Source organism: Trachurus trachurus, assembly GCF_905171665.1.
Source record: "Trachurus trachurus genome assembly, chromosome: 5".
NCBI classification, from domain to species: domain Eukaryota; kingdom Metazoa; phylum Chordata; class Actinopteri; order Carangiformes; family Carangidae; genus Trachurus; species Trachurus trachurus.
In genome coordinates this window covers 23,997,409-24,019,979 of record NC_139896.1, presented here as the reverse complement: position 1 = coordinate 24,019,979, position 22,571 = coordinate 23,997,409, and the positions used below count along the sequence as shown (strand labels likewise).

General features: G+C 41.1%; 1 protein-coding gene across 6 annotated transcripts in view; it reads left to right on the top strand.

The window, feature by feature from the left end:
* slmapa (sarcolemma associated protein a) overlaps nt 1-22,571 on the top strand; it is a 56,366-nt gene that overhangs the window by 3,685 nt on the left and 30,110 nt on the right. For 5 of the 6 annotated variants that reach the window (XM_083971893.1, XM_083971892.1, XM_083971891.1 and 2 more), the window contains exons 2-3: nt 15,178-15,325; nt 17,204-17,276. In XM_083971893.1, coding sequence (XP_083828019.1) covers nt 15,178-15,325; nt 17,204-17,276 — 221 coding nt within the window. Of the gene's footprint in view, nt 1-15,177; nt 15,326-17,203; nt 17,277-20,285; nt 20,600-22,571 lie in introns of those variants that run through there. The other variant, XM_083971894.1, reaches the window with a different exon arrangement.

Sequence of the window (22,571 nt, the reverse complement as noted above, 5' to 3'; positions counted from 1 at the left end):
CATTGTTCCTGGTTCAGGTCTAACCGGACCTCCTTTTTTTTTTTTACCCTGTCATTCTCCATCTCTCTCTCACTCTCTCGTGTTCTCATTTCCTGACGTCTCTCAGCTGTCAGCTCTGTAATAAAGGCATATTGGGCAATCAGATTTAAAAATGTGAGATAATGAAAATAAATGAAAACAACTTGAGTGACAGGTTTGCTTGGATACATGTGGTTGGTCACATTTGAGCTCTGCTCCAAATATATATATATACACACTCTTACTGCCTCTTGCTTCATCACTCATTAGGCCAGAAATTTCAATCAGTCTTTAAGTGGGTCACAAGACATCAGACTTCTTAGATGTATATTAGATTTTGGATATATTTGATACTGTGTGAGGAATTGCACTTAATCTGATGTTATGATTCTTAGTATTTCTGTTGTTGTGAAACTGTCCGTTGCTTTTTTAGAGTCATATGTTTGTTTCTTTTAGGCGTGATAATGTAGGAGAGTAGAACATGTTCAACACTCAGCTAACAAATTGGATTTCTTTCGGCATAGGTGTATGCAGTTTGTTGGCAAATAGACACTAGATGTGACATAAGAAATTTAGAAAATGTTGAAAAAGTTGAGTTTACACTACAGAATTTACTACTATCACATGTGTGTTTACCTCTGTACCTGTGGGTGTGGGAAACAGGGGTAACATAAATAACAACTGAAAATGGCCACACTGCTAAGACAGAGCCGTGGTGGTAATTTTGTAACACGCACACACACAGAGGAATTAAGCACATAGACCTGGCTTGCTTAACCAATACCTCACAACTGTAGGTTCCTCTTGCAGTAAGATGTTTGTCACATGAGTCTGCAGTTTACATCTGTTCAAACCCAGGCAACAGTTTCATTTTACATGGGTAAGATTTTGAAACTGTTTGATGCAAGTTTGTTGCCTCCATCTGAGCTGCTCTGCCTTGTGACTGAGACTAGCGTTAGTACTTACATGGGGTACCACTCAGGAACTGCAAATAGAATAAGGTAAAATGTCACTGTTATTATATACTGCTTATTTTGATACTTCGCCAGTCCTTCAGCTTTGGTGTGCAGTGTAGAAAAAACTGGTGTGATTGGTCACATCCTGTGATTGATGAGCCAATCAGTCGGCTCAGTGATCCAGCAGATTGCTTTATTATTGATGCTATCATTCTGTATGTCAGAGCAGGATGTATTCCACCTGTCGGAGTAGAGGACAGAGACAATGACACCTCACTCTTCACCTCTAAGGGACTGACAGCACATGATGTTTTTTTAGATGCCTTAAACATGTTCATATATCTGACTGCTGGAAAAATGACAACATCATGGCTTTGGTCAGTTTTATTGTTCTACAGCCGGACTGAAAGGTGATTAGGGATTGAGACCTGTAACACCGGGATTTACATGTTATGCACTGTAGCCATCTGATGTCATTGCCTCCTGCTGGGACCGTTGCCTTGACACTGACTACTGTGAAGGAGGGATGAACTAATTGACATGAGCACAGCTGTTAGGATGAGTATCTGAAGGGCTCTTTGAGAGAAAATAATTAAGTGCGTTCTTATTTAAGCAGCGGCCATCACGGGAAGGTCAGAGCAAACCCAGCTGCTTGTATCTTAACCCTGGAGGTCCTGCGAGCTCGGTTTGAGAAGAAACTGCGCCGAAGGAGCTGAGAGAGCAGCCAGTCAGACCGCCTGCAGTCCAACCAGGGGGACAGTCGGACAGTTTCTCAGTAAAATACACCGTCAGTCAGATGAGGTGTCGGTGCTGTGTCATATGGCTTCTTCTTCCTTCCTCAGTAACTTTGAAAAACATGTCCTCAGATTAAAATGTGATTTAACGATGTCGTGTTCAGTTCAGTGTTTAAGAAATACTAGCATTTGTCGACCAGATTCCATCACTGCATAATTTCCATTTATAGCTCTTTGTTTATCATTACAGCAGCAACTACAGCAACCATACATCAAGCGTAGCGGAAGTTTGTTTACATACCAGGAAGACAAGATAAAACACTATAGAACTGTGCTGGTGGCCCAAGTTGGTTGGATAACACTGTCCACATGGAGATGTTGGATGCAAATTACATCTCCCTCAGTCTTGCCAGAAACGCACACACAAACATCCTACCTGATGATAATGAGGGTTGAGGGTTGAAATTCAGTATTTGTATTGTACAGACTTACAGTATCACTGACAAAAGAGCTGCACTGTTGCACTGGGTGACGCACTGTAGGTTATTTTGACTCTGCTGGAAATGCACACTGGGGCAGCGAATGTGTATTAATACACTGCTGAAAATAGTCCCTAACAAATGCACTGTTGCCTCCTTTTTGAGCAATGCCGGCATCAAACTGCAGCAGCCAGCTGATTTAGAAAATTACCAAGGCTTTTCAAACGTATGTGTTCAAACTGTGGAAAGCATCGAAACGAATAAGACGGTGTGTTTTTCGACTTTTTATGGTTTTGTTGACAGTGACACCAGACTTGTACTCAACTTTGTCAAAATTAAAATACCGGTAGATTTTGTGGCGTTACGGTGATGGACGGAGTGTATGTGTATGTTTGTTATCACTGTAGTTATTATAATGCTCAGTTATTATGAATCTTCGTTCTTATGGATTTGACCAAATTGCTTGACTCATTAGGGCCTTCGTTGAATTAAGCCATTAAATACTGTATATGACTTGGGAATTTCTTGTTATGACCAGTCAACAAAATGCCTACTATAACACTGTTATAACTTCCCACTTAGAAAATGCTGTCTAAGAAGCATCCTTGGACTTGAGACAGGGCTGTTGTGTGGTTGTCATTAACTGTCATTAAACCAACCAGCCTGTCAGTAAGCCACTCAGAAGCCTGTCAGTCAGTCGGTAGCATGCTCGGGCAGATACGTAGCAGATTAAACCAGATTTAGGACTCAATGGAGATCCCTGTAATACGACTGTATCACTTAGAGTTATCCAGCCAGTCATTCATTCATCCATTGAGTGTACGCTGAACCTCGAGACGTGCCAGCTGACCGGATCAGACCAGGTTTATATACCTCTGGCGGACATAGTTGTGAACTATGTTTGACTGGTAACTCCACATACAGTACAGCCGAACATGGAAAAGCAAATTGAGTATCGGTTAATTTTAGCTGCTGTTCAAATTCTGACTGATGAGTCTTTTGAATCAGCAGGTTCACAGCTGCTAGCGTGAAGCTCAAATGGTTCAGTGTCCAGCAGCTTCTTGCGTTTTTTTCTGTTAGTATTCTGCAAGCATGTGTCGGCCCTGCTGCATCAGCGCTGTTGTGTCGGAGCTAAATTTGTCTCCTCTTGTCCTGCATGATTTCCCTGCTGGCAGCCTACAGTATGAGCCTCAGTGCAACACCTCACATCCAGATCTGCAGCATTTCTCTTCAGGTCGTTGTGTTTGGTCAGCTCAGTCTGGGCAGGAATTAGAGCCGAGAGGTGGAAAGAAGGCAGAGGAAGCCCAGACTGTGATCTTACTATCAGTGTGTATGGTTTAAAAGCTTTATTGACTTCAAACCTCATGACTTAAACAGGTGTAGCAAGTAGATGCCTGTACTGGGAATATGTTTCTTGCCAGATAATAATAATAAACATTAGGCCATAACTGTATTAACTTACGACTGTTGCTAGTTTTTAACCTTTTAAACTTTTATTCAAAAGCCTTATAGTGAATTATGAGAACATAAGCTGCTGCCTGCAGATACTCACCCTGGCCTGTGTCTACTTAAAATATCCCCCCAAAAAAGCTGTAATTCCACTGAAATATGTGTCATAGGTTTACCAGCTGTCATATCATAAAAGCTTTACTGTAGTTCATCAAGTTAATGAAATTAAAGGAAGTGGGTATGGCATTTGTGTGATTCAAGCTGAAGGGAGGGGGGCAGGGTAGTTTCCATTGATATTAACGTGTGGCTGTGTGGCTAATATTTGGCATATCAACTGACAAATTGCCAATTTGTGGCATGTTCAAACTAATTGACTAGAGTACAACCTAAGTTGTAAATCTAAAGTAGTTGTACCTGATCCAGCCACACTGGAAGGCAGACTGGAAAGTTGGCTGTTACAAAACAGGCAAGAAGCGATATCTGTTGAAAACAGGAATAACAGCTTGGATTTTCTGACAGTCTCTTCCATGGTAACATTTGATCTTAGGAGGATAAACACTGACACTTTGGTGATAAACCGTCCTTTGCCCTCGTCCTACCCTGAGTAATGCACTTGTGGATATAGGAGTATGGCTATGCAGTAAGGTTACAGAGCAAATTACCGCAGCTTTGTAATTTTGCACAGACTGAGCCACTCACTCCAACCCCCCCCCCCCCTGTTCAGATCGCTGCTACACATGACCATATACAGTATGTAAGCACTCTCTGTTCCCCATACTAAAAGTCAATCACCTTTTGTATATAAACGGTTAACTACACTGCATATTGCACCACTGTACACACAATTGTAAGATATTGCAAAACAGCAGTTTCCCCCCCCCCCCAAGATGTTTCATCATATAGATGAGTGTGATGCTTTGTTCAGGCCAGGTGAGAGATTGATATTGTCAGTTGTGTTTGTAGGGTATGAGAACACACATGCACACACACCCTTACTACGGTAGATGAGTCATTGGACTGCTGTAGGCCTCAGGTTGGGCTTGATGTACTCTGAAATGGAGAACAGATTCTCTGCTCCTTTTACCTGTAGTGAGTGTGAGCGCCCCCTTACAGCCAGTGTCAGTCAGCACAACATCGCCGAGTGTGAATGGATAAAGTTATAGCTACATGATTAGGTTTGTGATTTGCTCAGCTGTCAGACCCAGGTGTTACCATGATTTTGGCACTGACTCGAGCCACAATAATCTGAATAATTATAGCATACATGAAAACACAGACGGCTGAATATTTTTGAAAATACACTGCAGTTTGAACCTGCCTTGCAAATCACATATCTTCACTGCTGTATTCTCGCCGCGACAGACTATAAAACAAGGGCATAATTCAAGGAAGCAGCCAGTCAGTCACTTGGCCTGGGTGCTGTTTTATTCCAGCATCATTCACCAGCCTTCTTAGTCCGCTTTCATGTGCATAGTTGGCTGGTTGGTTTGTGATAAAGACGAGTGTAGAGCTAATCAGTCAGTCAGCCAGGCCGCTGGTGGAGAACAGTGCTGACAGGAAGGCAGAGCTGTTTTCTGGTGTCAGTAGTCCACTGCATGGTAATGGCCTGTGTCTGAATACCAACACAGCACAGGAACGCTGTTACACAAACTGGACACAGCTCTATAACTCTTTTATATGTGTGTGCGCGAGTGTGAAGGAATAAGACACTGTTGGCGGGAGATGCACTCTGGCAGACTCGGCTTTGGCATTGTGCACGTTTGTATTCAGTGATAGAATGAATACCACATCCAGACACTGCAGCAGGACACCACAATGGAAGTCATTTTTATTGTATGTGAAACTAGTACAGACTAGTTTCATATTGTTTAGCTAAATGTCCTGTTTTCCTTTGACTTGCAGTTAGGTCAGTGACAAAATATGCTTAATTTCCAACATTAGTCTAGTATTAATGTTAATAATTACCAAGCCCTATGGAGAGACAGAAGGAAAAGAACTGGAGCAAATCTTTGAGGGTGGGATATTAGTACTTGGAGGTTATATAAACACTATTCTGCAAAAGGTTGAGGCACTATTAAGATTTAAATGAGCCATCACATTGTATTGAAGGCCATGGTTTCACTCTTGGTTAGGTACACATTTATTTCGGGTATATACACTGTTATAATGGGCTGTCCCAGAGGAAAGATGAACGGTGGGAAATGGAGGCGGAGAAGTTCAACAAAGGACAAAATTCTGACAGTGTCAGAAATGTAGGATAACTGCTGCTTCAGCCCACATCTACTAACCACCCAATAGAAACGCAGCATTAAATTATTCACTAATCAGCTGAAACTAACTGAATGACTGAATGATTAACTGATTTACCACCATAACGGCAATGATGGATGAAACATGCATATGGTTTATTCTTGTACAGTGACCTGCATCGTAGCCTGTGGTTCAGTATTCAACAGCTCAGGTTTGTTAGCTCCGTGCTGTAGGAAGTGTTTAGCAGTCTCACAATCTGCAGGCGCCTTTACATTTTATTTGTGACACATGGTTTTTACCATCTTGAACTTGATACCTCAACATGCTCTGTCAGGTTTTATAACTTGTTCATACACGATTTTAGCTGGTAGAAGGAATGTTTTTGGTTTGTTTTGTTTTGTTTTTTTAAATGAAGGGATGTTAAAAATTCATTTACTAATTATATATCTGTTGCATCACTCTTTTCTACACCAAACATTAGGCAGAACTCCAACACATCTTGTTGGCTGCAGAACAGTGCACCATCCTGTCGATGCTTTGGTGGGGAGATTGTCATCACTAAGCCATAAAAATTGATATGCTTGTCAGTCACTCTCATTCACCAGAACAAACTCAAGTCGGCAGATAAACCATTTAACTCTATTGTCTGGTGAAACCTTTAATCCTGGGTCTCTAGCTTTTCAACACTTCCTCAAACATGAGCTTATTGTTAGAAGTCACCACCCGAACACGTGGTGTCAAATCCTGTTGTGGTGTAGTAGGTTCAGGTGAACTTACAGCACAGTATTTTCAAAATGGTATATTTAATAAGTGAGTGAGTATTTTTCAACAAATTAAACAGAGGAGAAACATCTGCTGCATCATTTATTAATACATGATCCAATGTTTATTTATTGATACTCCAGCTTATGAAGTAATTGATTGATCTTGGCTGTTGCTGCAAAACTGACATGATTGCATAAAGAGCATCATAAAAGAAGGGTGCCTCTGAAACATGCTATCAAACTGAATAATTAATCATTTAATGGGGAAGTAATGTTTTTTTTCTTCTGAAATGTAGCCTATGGATACAGGTGGGATTTACATTTCAGAAAACAGATACCTGAATATCTTTTGTTGAAACATTGAGTCCAAACTAAAGAAAGTGAATGTGATGTATTCAGATGTAGTTATTTCTATCCAGCGATCCAAACTACTACAACTTACCGCTACTCTTGTTGTAAAGCAGAGAATGTTGATGCTGACATTTGGCATGTTTGACATTTTTCATTATTCATTACTTAAATGATTAATCAGTCCTGCATAGATCACTGAAGTAACAAACCTGCAAAATAGGAGGCTAAGATCTGTTGCTGAAAATGGTGTCACTAACGCCTATCCATCAAGGGAACACACACACGTTCTCTGTTGCAGGGATATTGTCACATGCTGACTAGAGTTGTCACGATACCAAAATGAGTAACCACGGTACTATACCAGACAAAGTATCACGGTTCCGGGTAATATCACGATACTGCAACCTGTTTTTATTATTACTATTTTTATGAACTGCAATGTATTTGTACAAGTTATAAATACTTATTAATTACTTATAATGTTGTTTGGTGCATGATAAACATAATACTGGTGAAGTAGGAACTAGATTGAAACAAATATTTTTAAATAAGCAATAAAAAACAAATAAATGAAGTTAGAATTGATATGGTTGAAAATAAATAACCATTCAGTCTCTTGCACATTCATTAATGTTTAACAAATATAAATAATCAACTTAGGATAAAAACAAATCCACTGTCTTTAAAAAAAATCTATTTGACAATAATGCTTCTTCTCCAACATAATAAACCATAGAAGACAAGATACAATGAACAGGAACTGATTCCCTGTGAAAACTATATTTTTATGCATTTTCTAGGTGCTTTATACTTGGACATCCTTTAACTCTTTATTCCTCAGCCTGTACACGGAGCATATAGCCTGATATTAGCCAATGAGAAAATAAACAGAGCTAAATTAATTAAGTGCCACTGACGACGACGACGCCGCCGCGGCAGACTCGCCGCTCGCGCCCGGTGCTTCTGCCGTGGTCAGTGTGTTGTCTCGTGTTTGTGAAGCCGTGTGCGCGTCTGGGCGAGACAGAACTTTAGCTCGTTGTTTGTTTTGAAGCAAATTTCTATCGGAGCGGAGCTGTCTCAGCTGTCTTCATGGAGTCCGAACAGCCAATCAGATAACAGACGGGCGGACCCAGCGTACGGAAACAGCCTATCATATCCCCGGACATCACCAGTAACAGGCAAACAGCCAATCATTCAGCAGCTGTGTAGTTAGGTTGCAGTGGGTGCATGTGGGTTTTGTTTACATGCAGGGAGAAGCCGGGAGGAGAGGAGAGGCGGCCGCTATAGCGGAAACTGGCACCGGTAGTAGTAATCCACGGTAGTACCGTCGTGTAGAATTTCTAGTATAGTAGGAACCGTTACGTTTCGGCACCGCGGGGTACCGTGGCTACCGTGGGTATCGTGCAACTCTAATGCTGACTGATAAAACTCTCTTTCCGTTTGCCAGTAGCAGCAAACCACTTCTTTTGGAAATGGTGGAAGGAGTTCAGGCCTCAGCCGGCTGGCACTCGCTCTGCACCAACACACACTGGCATCAACAAACGTGACTGCTCCTTCTCTATCTACAGCCTCTTTCAGACACATTGTAACTTGTAAATTCTTTGCCAATTTTGCATGTTATCATCCTTTTGAAAACAACTCCAAGTTAAAAGTCACTTAGCATGAGAGAACAAAGTAGTTTTATATATTTATTTAATTTATTTGGATCGCCATCAGCCACACCTAAGGTAGCGGCTACTACTTCATGGCAAGTTGCACTACTTCTATCACTGGCATGTTGCCCTCTTTCACAGTGTTTGAGTGGAAGTTACAAAATATCATGTGAGTGCTGCACCACTGGCCAAAATGGATCCACTGTTTGAACTAGATGTCCTGATCAAAATCCAAGACTGTCTTCTAGTCGTCCGTTTCATCCTGCTCAGCTGCTCTCATTTACAGCAGCAGGTTTGGCAGTGTGACAGTTGAGCTTCAAATTACAGTGTAAAATGATTTGGGTGGATAAGCTCAAAAGAAAATTATCATTTAAGAGCGGTGCACATTGATACGACCCCCCGCCACATTGTGCTTGCCAACCTGTGGAAAACACTGACTAATGCTAATTCGTGTTAATTCTGTGAGTGATCTGATGGGCAGCCAAAAAGAAACTTGTTTGTTGTCTGACTGGTGCGCCCTCTGCAAGCTGCTGTCTGTGCTAGGCCAAAAATCATTTGGGGGGGAAGATGCTCCCCTCTGTGTTTCCATAATGGTCCGAGTGTCTCTGTAGCTGCCTTCTCCCAGTTAATCTGTCATTCATAGCACTGCTATGCTATTCCATTCGTAGCATCTATTTTGATCATTCATAGCATAGTATATTTGGAACATGTACCTCATTAAAATTAGTGTGTGACATTAACTGAGATACGGTTATTAATAATCAATGTAAATATAAAGGTGCATTTCTACCATTAGTGACATTTCAGAAACTAATATCCTGGTGCTTTCCCAGGAGTTACAGTTCCCTCAGCGGGAAGAGATTTTTGTCTCCACAACACGACCAAAAGCTTCAGAAGGCAAATTAGTCCGCTCACCTATGGTCATCATTACCTTTAGTCGTGTGGCCTAATTGGATTACACAACTGTCAACAAACACCCGCAGTTAAACAACAAACTACCTGGACGTTGATTTAAACTCAGATTCCTCTTGTGGTAATGTGGCTCTTTTTATAAGTTTAAGTTGTCCTTCTTTCCGTAGAAACACACTTCAATTATTGCACTTGACTCTATTTCAGGACTAGGACAATAAAAGCTTGGTGGATGTTTGTCCTTAATTTGAATGGTCAGCATGAAACTTTTCACCATTGTTTGGGCTAAAGAGAGAACTCTGTGGCCCAGAAATCCTACTGTCCCTCATTCTAGTGTTCATATAGCAGATTTACCACACCAGTCATCTCTCGCCTTCTATAGCGTGACAAATTCATTCAATAACAAAAAAAAGAAAAGGTCTCTTGCCTCAGTTCCAGCAGTTCCAGTCCTGGGGTGTGACCAATCCTTTGACATCCAGCCCCACAAAGAATCCCTTTTCATACTTGTACTGTTGATAATTATAAACACAGATTTCATGGTTTCTTCTTTGTTTACCATTTAACTTAACACTTAATGTCTGGGGTATAAATTCTAATTTTCACAAGCTGCTCTTTACTATCGACACACATGAAGTACTTGAAGTACTTACAGTATATGTAGCTTCTGTACCTTTGTATTTTTTCACACTTAATTAGAAACATCACACTTTACCAGCGCTCCTTGAGAGAGCAGGGTGTCTAATAATAAAATGTGGTTTGAGTGAAGAACATAATTAGTTCTCCTTTGCAGGTAGAATTATTAAAGTACCAATTTGAGAATAAATTTGATTGTAGGAGCTTTTCCTTTTTATAAAGTTATAGGACGAAACAAAATCTTAACTTTTCAAATATCATTTGTGCACACCAAAGGTCGTGGACTTAAGGTCTAGATTAGAATGAATCCTATGCCTGTCTTGACAGTGAATCATTCATTCACTGTGTTCAGATGTCAGTGTAAAATAGTAAAACAGTGGGTCTTATTCTGCCCGTCCTTGCAGACTTGTAGGACACGAGAGAAATAATCTGAGCTTGAAGTATTTTTAGTAGTTGTCAAACTTTCAGTGAGACTGCTGCGAGTGATTCTGAGTGACTCGATAAATACTGGCCTGGAGTTTATCTGTCAGCTGACTGCTACTATCTGTTTATTAACACATTTGTATCTGTTTGTGTGTGCATGTGTTTGTGTGTGCGTGCGCACTGCGCAGCGTCCAACCAAACTGGTGTCATGTGTCGACCTGCTGACTGGTTAAGTGGTTGTCGTGCCCGTTGATGGCCCACTGATGGTTTGCACTGTTTTTGGAAGCTGAGGGCAAATTAAAATCCAAACACAATTACATGGCATTCATTTAGCCGACACTAATGAGAGAGGAGAGAGAACAAGGGAGAGAGAGAGAAAGGAAGGAGGATGAGGAGGAGGAGGACAGAGGGATAAAGGGATGCAGTGTTTCCCTGAGAAATGTTCTGTCCGTGGGTGGAAGTGGTGCAGCAATTCTGGTGGTGCTGAAAATCTGTTGAAACTTGGTTTGTGGTGGTGCATTTGTGTGACACTGTAGGCTCTGGAAAAATGATTATTTTTCAGGGCCATTTTAACACAAGACGTTTCAAGGCTTCTTCTTTTGTTGGTCATTAAAGTTGCAGTATATTTGCATCCTGCCGAAAGACCTTTTAGCCATTCAAGAATTATGAGACTTTAAGATGTCGTTTCATACTGTTTTGAAATAAATAGGAACCAGTGGTTGTGTGTGCGGAAGGAACTAGTTGTATAATTGATAATTAGAATAGAGATGACTCACTAATGGCAGAAACAGATAAACATTAACTAGATGAACAGTGAGACAGAAACATCAACAGACAGACAGATGAGTAAATATACACAGAGCTCTAACAGATCATTTATTACCGGTAGTTGATAATGAATGGGCAACTTTTTTTTACTGTCAGTTAATTGAGTCATTTACAGTATCAAGTCATAAATACCAAACATTTAGTGGTTCCATTTAAATTTGTCAATCAAAAATATTAATCTGTAGATTTATAGGCAATGAAAATGATAGATTTCAATTCAAAATAGGTTCAGATTGATTTATCCAAACTCTAAGAATAATTCTGCTCTTCCATGATCAAGAGGCAGCTATGAGAGTTTTTCTAGTTGAAACTAAAAACAACTTGCCACAGATCTTCTCCCTGTGCATTTCCACTCCAGTGTAGGTGATGGCAGCAAAATCCACTGCCCTCATTTCATGCACAAAGCTAATGTGAGGCCTGTCCCCGTCTGTGCGGATGTGGTTTAATAGCATTTGTCTGAATCCAGTTCCAAATCCACTTGTTGAATCAGAATCAGAACAGGTCACTTATTGAATCATTTGCAGCCGTTCGCTTGTCGGCGAATGAGCATAGCTGTTGGAGGAGTTACAGGTTATACGATACATAACCTGCACTGTAGCTTCTTCTAATCACTTTAATAACACAATTGATAATTTTGATTGCGATTTACGGATCAGTATGACACGGACACTAACAGAGACCACAGAGGCTGCACTGTGCTGAGAGGTTGTAGGGCTTCCACCACATATTAAATCTTTGCTCTGTGACATTCATTAACCCTGACCTGACTCATCCTTTTGCCGGAGGGGAAAATTGTGTTTGAACATTTTTAACCTGCTGGACAGTAGAAATTTAAACAAAGGACTTGTTGTCCCCCTGTTTGTTGTTAGGCTCCTCCTGGACATTTTATTATTTTTGCCATTGGCCATTGCCGTTGCATTATTTGTGGAATTGTTAAACCCATCTACCGTGTTTGTTGTGAACAGCTCTTAGTTAACACATAATCAGTCCTATGTTTTTCTTTTCAGATCAATAAAACAATAAATCTTTTATTTATATCGCGCCTTTTCACTGCCTCAAAGAGGCAGGAGAGAAATTTTACAAATAAACATGAATGAAAGGTTTGATAGGGAGTCACAACTGGATCAAAAATGCAACTGCATTACATTAGGAACCAGTTGCATATTGATAATCTTGCAAATGACTTTGTGAGTGTCCACATGTCAGAGGAGAGAGATGACAGACAGACAGACGAGTTTCACTGGACTGACACCGAACCAGCAGTCGGCTGCTCACAGGTCGATGACGTCATGTCTTCTGTGTGTATGTGTGTGAGGCGCACCGTGTGTGTGAGTGAGAGCCATATGTGAGGTATGTGACGCATAGTGTGTGTGTGTGTTGTTGCTGGGTGAAAAGCTCTATAGTTAGGTCCCTCCCTCCCTGCCTCTAGGTTACCATGGGGACAGGAGGTAACTGTGTGTGTCTGTGCGTGCGTGCGTGTGTGTGTGGTTATAGCTATCATGAGCTGTGAATTGGAAGCTTTCTGTAGCACACTGCAGTCAGATGAACGGCGAAGTCAACTCCTCAGCCTCTCTCTCTCTCTCTCTCTCTCTCTCGCTCTGCGTTTCCCTCCTTCAGTCCCTCCCTCCTCTCCTCAGTTTCCATTCTGTGTCTCTGGTAGATCGACAGTGGTTTTCAGTCATGACGGAGAGCTAAGAGCTGATGAATGAAACTCCTGGAACGACAGGCAGACAGGCCTCAGGCTAACGCTAACTGTGTGTGTGTGTGCGCGTGCCGGTGTAATGTTATACCTTGCTGTGTGTGTTTGTACATTAGATCTATGTGTGTTTGTGTTTATATATTAATATTTAATCCTTGTGTTTCTCGTGTCTTTGTCTGATGTATGTGTGTGTTCAGTTTCCTGTCTTACCTGTGTGTGTTTGTGTCTCTGTTTTCAGTAGGTGAATGAAACAAAGTTGATGTAATTTTGTGCTGGTAATGGTTGTGTTTATGGTTGTCATTATCAAAGGGTCATGCTGTGTAAGTGTATCTAAGTGCCTTTAAGTGTTGTTTAATGTTGCTGTGCGTCTCATTGTGTTTCTGTCTTGGCTGTGGATCTACAGCGTAGCCTCCGGATTAAATGATGAACAAACAGTCATGCAGACCTAAGTACTGATGACAGCCGAGTAGTGATGAGTTCATTGTGAATGCAGGGTTCACACAGGTCCTTGAAATCCTTCTAAGTTTGAATTTGAGGAAAGACGCCTTGAAGGTTTTTCAAAATAGACTCAAATTTACATGGGCTATTGAAAGTACTTAGATTTTATATATTTTGTGAAAAAATCAAATTTTTATGTTGTTTTTTTATGTTGTTTTAGTTGACCATGTACTGCATCTCCTGCTCTATCTCAGCTCTTCAATTTGTAAATAAGTCTCTTGTTTCTGTTGCTCAACTAAAACAATATATTGTTTTGCTGTGCTGTGTTAAGAGAGGACAAGAGACTCCTCTGTAACACAGCACAATTGAGAAGTGTGTCACATTCAAGACCCTCTTTCTAGATGGTGTCTTTGAGTGTCAGTGTAGCTGCTAGTCCTCATTCTAGAAACGCTTAGTGTTTTAAGGGTAAATAAACTTTTCTGTGCTGGGGCAGGAAGGTCCTTAAGAAGTACATAGGTTTGATGTTAACAAATACCTAAACAGAATTTAAATCAGTGTTTAAAACGTTGCCAGTTAGCATTGTATAGCCCAGTGTTTTTCAACCTTGGGGTCGGGACCCCATGTGGGGTCACCTGGAATTCAAATGGGGCCGGCTGAAATGTCTAGTAATTGATTAAAAAAAAATGACTGCTAAAAATATATATATTTTTAACTAATTATGATTAAAAACACCACACACAATCTTAAACAACTGTATTCTCTATACTTTCACTTTCTCGGATATAAATCGAGTTAAAAATAAAAAAAGTAAAGTGCAGTGTATATATAAAAATCTGAGCTGGTGTATCTTAATTGATGGCCATAATCGCGTGACTGCACTTGATCGCGGGGTCGCCAGATATTTGTGATGCCAAAATGGGATCACGAGCCAAAAAAGGTTGGGAACCACTGGTATAGCATAATAATAATAACCACCAATATAATTGTTTTAGGTTGTTTAACAAAGTAGATGCCATGATGGCATCATAGGTCAGACTCTCCATCGCTTTGGTCTGGAGTAAAATAGCTCAGCAACTACTTGATGCCTTGAAGTTTTACACAGACATTGATGAAACCTGTTGACTTTGATCACCTGACTTTTCATCTAATGCCATTACCAGGTCACAAGTTCACGCCCATTTACTGGATGTTCAAATCAGCCTTTGCCCTACTTGTATTGAAATCCTAACCTGTGTACAACTGACTGCACACCTCTCAAAACAAACTATTATGGTATGCTAATATATCATGATAGACACTATTATTATCTTCTCCTTCCTGCAGGCTGGTGCTGACATTCTGGGCCCGACAGCTCTTGGCTGCTGTCACATGGCATAAACACTAGTGTGATCTATAGAGTTTGAAAATCGCTGTTGTGTAATTGCACCTGAATGTCCCCCGTCATTCTGTGTCACATTTCCTAGTGTCATTAATACCAAGTACTTCATTCACTCTACGACGTAATGCCATACACAGTCTTTGTCTTTTTCTGTTTTTGTGTTGTTGTCGTCCAGATTTCTTCATGATTCTCACCTGGTTTGTGTTTGTGTGTCAGTTCTACCTGCAGGACACTAAAAGCAGCAACGGGACGTTCATCAACAGCCAGAGGTTGAGTCGCGGCTCGGAGGAGAGTCCACCCTGCGAGGTCCTCTCCGGAGACATCATTCAGTTCGGTGTCGACGTCACTGAGAACACACGCAAAGGTATTGCACACAAACTAGATAGATAAACACAGACAGATACAATGTAGAACGGAAAGAAACAAAGATAGGTGATTATGGTGTAGTAGAACGTTAAAATAAACAATAAAAAAAGAGGTTTTCCTTTTCACGCGTTCCTTTTGAGCTGAGAATGCACCCATACAACCCTGAAATAATCACTCAACTAACCCTTAAAGGGACAAAAAGGAGTTTGTATTAGGTTATAAAAAAGTCTCACTTTAATGTGGATGAATCTACGTTACCCATACTTGTTAATGGGTCCATTTTCGATAAATATATTGTTTTGTCTCCATCGTTATTTTGTTATTATTATTAGTGGTGGAAATGCAGCGTTTCCTACTTTCGGTTTCCCGGACGCTGCCGAATCGCTGTTTATGGTTGGAACTACGATGGTATCTGATAGTCTTCGAACCTCCGACTTTCATTCTTGATGAATGAAAACATTCTTGGCAAATGTTTTCGCTTTCGTCCGTCTTGCGCCAGTCCAAGAATTTCACCGTGCGCACAGAGGCTCATGGGAAATGTAGTGTGAAAACACTTAGCTTTCCAAAACTCCTTGTTGTCCCTTTAAGGTATCCCAGAGCTTGTCTTGTGTAGGTCATAGACTACATAATGTACATTTTCACAGAGCGGAGCAGAGATTGAGGTCAAATTTTCAGCTCCACTGATATCACTTTCATACTGAAGACCCATTCAGCCTGCATTGCACCGCATACAAGACAGCTATGAGACATTGTCACCATCACGCTTTCACAAAGTCTCCAGTCTGTGGAATTAATTAGAATAAAGCAAAAACACATTAGATGAACTCAAACGATTTCTTTAGTGCAACCACTGGCTTCCATTCAATAACAGTATGAAAATGAGTCAAGATGAATATACTGTAGGTCTGCTTTATTGATCTTTATTATTTAAATGATGCAATAGAGCACAGACCTTTCACATCAATCTGGACTTAAATTGCTTTACAACTGGGACTGTGATCGTTGTCATTATCGATTAATCTGTGGATGTCAAAACGATCTTCAGAATGCGATCAGCAGAAATGCCCACCACAACAGCACAGAAGTGACATCTTCATGTGAAATGTGTTGTTAAAATAGAAGATGAATAAAAGATATTAATCTTACAGAGAAGTTTTGTGGGGAATTGCAGCAGCTGGAGTATTTGAGAAGAGAATATTTGTTTGACCATACTTAAAGCAGAAGTAAGCGGAATATTTGTGTTAATATAAGTCTTAAATAGTTATATCTTCCGACGGCAATCACTTACATAGAGTGTTTGGTCCGAAACATGGGTCTGTCAGTCACTCTGTTCTGCTGTGAGCCGAGGAGAAAATTCTTGTATACTTCCTTGTATCCTACAAGCTTTATCCAATGAGGAGAGAGAACGGCATGAAGGGCTGTGTGTGCAGCCAAGGGATGCGCGTGAATGTGGTGACGTAGGGACGAGGACCAATAGATCCATGACGAGGGCGGGGACTGCTAACTCCATCGGCTGACAAGAGGATAGCCAAAACGACCGGATCTCTTACTTCTGCTTTAACTGTGTCAGTTATCAAAAATAGTTACAAATTATTGTTTGTTTTTTTTTATCTCAGCCATAAACAAGAAATGCCTGTAGCTGTGACACCAGGAAGACTAGTCTTAGATGGCGGATGTAGCTCGGGTGGTAAAGCAGGTTGGACATTCATTGTAGGGATGAAGATGTTCGATCCCTGACACGTCCTGTCCGAGTGTCCTCTGCTGTGTTTTAGCGGCGCACTGAACAGGGTTACTGTTGTTGATAACTCACAGAACTCACGGTTTCTGCTGGCGTGATGTGGACATTAACATGGTGGTTGTCCGTTTGTGTTTCCAGTCACCCATGGCTGCATCGTGTCAACAATCAAACTCTTCCTACCTGATGGGATGGAGGCACGCCGTCGAAGCGAGTAAGTACTCTCACTAGTCAAAGCTGGTGGTCAGATCAAGAGAGTGGCTGAAAGATTATCACCGATGTTTCCATTCTCTAGCTACTGTAAATGATGCTGTTACTGCCAGTCGCCTGCATTTACACACACACCAAATTTCTTCTTGCATAGTAATGTAATTATTGTCAGTCTAGTTGTTGATGAGGGCAGCCGCTCTGTTAACATGCTGCGAGGGAAATGATGTGTGTGAGTGTGTCTTGATCCTTGTGGTAGTAATTTGAAAGCTGCTGTTGATGTTGGTCAAGTCATGGTTTGAGGTTTACATTGATACATGCTGTGGGTTGGAGAATAAAAACTAGTTTCTTGGTCGTGTATTACAGGATCATAAGGTCTGTGTGCGTACAGTTTAATGGGCTGTAGCAGACCAGCAGCTGACCCAGCGTGGAGCTTCCTACTGTACTGGGAGCCCAACCTGTCTGTGTGCGTGTGTGATTGGCTACTGTAGATACCATGTGGACAATGTGTGGTTGACAGGGCATTGTGCCACGGTAGGCAGTGCCATCTGCTGCCCTGCTGTCCAGCATTCAGTCTGGAAAATGCAGACGAACATCCTGACCTGCATGAACACAGACTGAAATGGTCCCTTGGGTCCACTCTGCTCCGGCTGTCTGTGTGTTGGCCAATGAAGAGTTCATTTCCATTCACATGTTTCAGGATAAACACACAGTTCACCTGAGTTTAATCCTACATGAGATCATTCTGTAAAGACGCCGCTTAGTGAAACAAAGAGCTGAAATGAAGTGGTGGTGCTTGAATGGAAAACTCCTCATCTTCACCAGATCCTGTGGCTTAAACCTGAGACCAGGCCAAAATCAGAATCAGGGTTTCCAGCAATAATATCGTGAGCTACCAAAACATTCAACAATAGTGAGCTGGTTAGATTAAGAAAGCTTACTTCAGCTAAAGCCCCCTTTTCCACTAAGATCTCCTGAAATTAGACTTTTGTCAGCAATGGAAAAGGTTACAAATCAAATGACTGCTGTTAGATGCAGGTCTTTTACCCCATCGGCTCGGATGTAAATATAAACTCCAGGTGAACCCACTCATTTTTATCCCTTGTCTGCTGTAATGTTTTCAGAGCAGACAGAACTGTCACCTGTCCAGCATTGATGTTAGACCAGAAACTCCCCAGCTACACTGCACACACAGGCGAAAGAGTGAACACAGCTTCAACACAAGTTTAAGAATACACTACTGCAGATCAAATTGTCACACTGGCAGGATTGGTGACTTACAGGAGCACCAATCTGGGGATGAGATGTGACGGATCAGTTTTACTGGCTTGCAGCTCACTCTCTTCACTGCCTCTGTGATGATGTAACCTCATGCACTTGTGTGTGTGTCCTCAGTCCAACTCTGAACAGAGAGGCAAACTCAGCTGGCAGTGGAAAAGGGGTCACTAGGTTTTTATTTAGTTTTACCCACTGATTTTGATAAAACCGGGTTTAGGATCTACTGAAACCTGCGACAAATCATAACTATTGGTGCCTTTACTCACAATTACTCAAACAGATGGAAAAATCAAAGACCAACTACAGAAAACATCTGTACAAATGTGACTGATGTCACTGGAGCGCACAAATATGTCAAAATCAAATTTGATCTTTTATTTTATTCCAACATCATCTTAAAGAATAAAAATACTATTGGACTGTAGAGATGCCCAGATGGAAGCAGCACTGTGTTAGACTCACATACCAGCGATGCCACCCACCATCACAAATCTATTAAATTGTCCAACATGTCGAATTTTCAGAAATGAGTTTTTTTTTTCTTTTTTTTTTTAGACTTTATTTATTTGAACATAAGAAATAAAACAAATACATTTACTTTGGACATTTTCATGAATCATATCATGTAGAGCTTTACTTATCATCGTAGTTGCGTCTGTGCAGCTCTGTCTCCAGCAAAGTGAAGCTGGAGAGTGATGTGAGGCTAACTTGGACAGATTTATTAATAGCTGAAGAATGTTTGTGCTCCCCGGTGATAGGATTAGCCATCTGGACGTCAGCCAAATACGGCTTTATACAGTAACCCCCCGTGTGTAAGTTAAACACCTACAGTATATTTATACAGTAGACAAAAATCTGTGTCCTTGAAATGCCCGACTCAGTCGTTCATTCTGCTGAAAGCTGTAGGCGTGAGCCTGAAACTTCACAGGAATAGTTAATTCACCTTTTGCAGCTCAAACAATCTGAAAAGTAAAACACCTTTTCAACTTTTAAATAGCTGCAAACCTGAGCTTATACTCCCAGTGCTAATAGATTTTATGTAAAACAGGCAGTGGCAGATTAAAAAAAAAAGAAGCGCTGTGAACACACCCATACTATTTTGTTTTTCTCTAATGCAAAACACCTGCTGTGAGATCACTGTGTGGCCAGAAACGTTTTAAAAACGTGCAGCAACAGCTCTCTGCCTGTGAATCAGTGTGGAGTCAGTGGTGACACACAGAGAGCAGAACTGCACTAAAACCTCAATTTCCATTAAAGCTCTGACTCTGCCATTTTAAATATGCATCACAGTTTTAGTTTTTGTATAGGAAACATGGTATTTTAAATTCCAGCAGGTAAAAATATGACTAAATGATAAAAAATGTTTCTGGTTTAACAACCGCTCTTTGTCTCTAGTCGTGATTTTGTTCCATGATAAAACCTCCTCTATGCTTCCCTTATCAGTTTGTTATCACATGCCACATTTCCTTAAAAGACCCACACACTCACACACCCTTGTCGACAGGTGGATATTTCGTGTTCAGGACTATTGTTTCCTCTTAGGTGAGTGGAGCTTTTGACACTGGAATTTATTTGGATTTTATATTGTTGAGATTGAGAAAGAAGATAACTCCACCCCCTCTCACAGCGCCATGTTACTTACCTTGGCATACCTGTACGGTCCCACTGCACATAAAGGTAGTGAACAATAGGAGCTGCAGCCGAGGGGAGAGTTTGTTTCCTCACGCGGACTGCCAGGAGGGGTGGAGCTACAGTAACTTGCACAAGTTAAAGGAAGAAAATCAGCTGTTTTCCTCAGAGGAGGAGGAGGAGCAAAGAGCAGGAAGAAAGAACGAAAGAAAGAAAGAAAGTTTGTGTTATGGGATGACTTTACTCACGCTGTGGAAAAGCAGAGAGGAATCAGCTACTTGATCTGAAACTAGAGGAGGAAATGAAGTAAGAAGCGGGAGAGTTCACTTTCTCACAGGAGTAGCTGAATCAGGCCGAGCTGGAGGCCGCTCAGTGACCTTTGTCCTGTAACAGCAGCTGACACACAGGAAGACGACCTGACAGGTAACGTCTCCGGGGACGAGGTCTTAGACTCAGACTCCTGAGCAGCCTGCAACATGCTGCTGGGTTTTCTGGGTTTTTTTTTTTTTGAAACCTTACAATTATTACTGCAATGACCTAAAATATGTTGTGTCACAATTCAGAGCATGAGCCTCTTGTGATTCCGTAGTGTCTGTTAAAGAGCACCGAGTGATTTACCAACCCATCATAAAATGTGGCTGGAAGTGCAAAGTGGCTGGCAGCGCTGCAGCACAGAGCTGATTTCTTGTGGTTTGCTCAGATGACTGATGGTTTGTTACTCACGCTGTATGCTAGTAAAACAAAGACACCATATCTGAAGCAGCAGCTGTGAGAAAACCATCCTTTACTCTTCTGTTGTTTCTTCTTCATTCAGTTACTATGAGGGGTGTGACTCTACACACAAGTCACAGTTCGGTACAACAGACACCAATTGAATGTAAAACTAAAAACCATCTTCTGTAATAAAAGTAAAATATAAATAGAATAAAAAAATAAAACAAGTGCATCAGGGGTGTGATGTTTTTGGTCCTGTCAAGAGGCTTGAAAGTAGCGAATAAGTTGTTCCACGACGCACCGCACATCCATGAAACATCGCTGACCATCCAGTCGACCACTCGTGTTCGCTGTTGTTTCCCTGAGAAGCCAAAGTGTGAGGCGGGCGGCTCCTTTTTATATACAGTCTATCTATGCTCTAACTCCACTTTTTTTTGTTTGTTTTGATACTCACTCAGACGTGTTTGTGACCCCCATACCGTGATGGCACGGGATGAGTACAAAAACCGTCACACCTCTAGTTACTATAGTTTTTAGTATGGGACAATCTGCCTGGAAAGAAAACTGTGACTAGTCGGGACGTTCTTCAGGACAGGTCCACATCTCATCATTAAAGGGTCAAGGTTTCCTGCAGGACTGATTTAGAGAGATATAACAATGAATCACATAGAAAAGCTTCTAATGTGTTGAATAAATATGTGGTAAAAACATTTAAAGTTTTGGTGGTTATCAAATATTGGGTGATTGACTAATCAGCTGTTCCACTGATTAAATGGTTCCAGCACTAGTATTTGTACCGAAATGAAAATGTCAGCTTTATCTTACTAATAGAATTGGCAAAAATGGAAAAAAATATTATCCAAGAAGAGAACAAATGTGACAAGAGATTTGATGCCAGGTTGTTATGTGACAGTTTTTTGATCATTGGTGGTAAATGCATATTTTGGTCAGTGCCAAATAAGGACTATGTAGATTGTTTGGTGCCGAGCCAAATGGACAGTTTGAAATGTTCCCCATGATGGTTTTGCGTCCTCCAGAACAGGTCTGAGTTGTGTTGTGATTGTTAAACCTATTTAGTGGTAAAAGTATGTGAGCAGGCCGCAGATGGAAACTACTGCCAGTGGTTTCCATCATCAGTGTCTGCTGGACTGCATGCAAAACACACTCGGCTAGATCTGATGTGGATGACTGATTCCTGTGGACCAGCTGCTGTGTGTGTGTGTGTGTGTGTGTGTGTGTGTGCGCATACTTGATGTTCTTGTGAGCCATAGTTGAAGAGATGTGAATTTAGGTCATGTTATGCTGTGGATGTTTTCCACCTTTTTAAAAGTGTTATTTTGGAACAGAGCTTGTCTGGTCTCTGGACTCAGTGTTGACTGACTGAAAATTAGTGATTTACTCCACCACATCCTGTGTCTGGCTCCATCTTTTTCCTTTGATTTTGCTCGTATATCAAAACATTTATTGCAAGATGGTCTGAGGCGAGACCCAGGGCCAGGTGCGCTGTGAGTAGAGTTTTAAACCCGTAGCATCTAATGTCATACATCTAAAACATTCAGGTTTGGGTTAAAAGTCTCAAGTCTAGGTTATGGAAAGCCCCCAGCCTCGGGTTAATTGTTGTTCAACAAAAAACAAATCTGATGATGATGAGCACGTGGCCTCCTGTTGTGATAAGACTGTT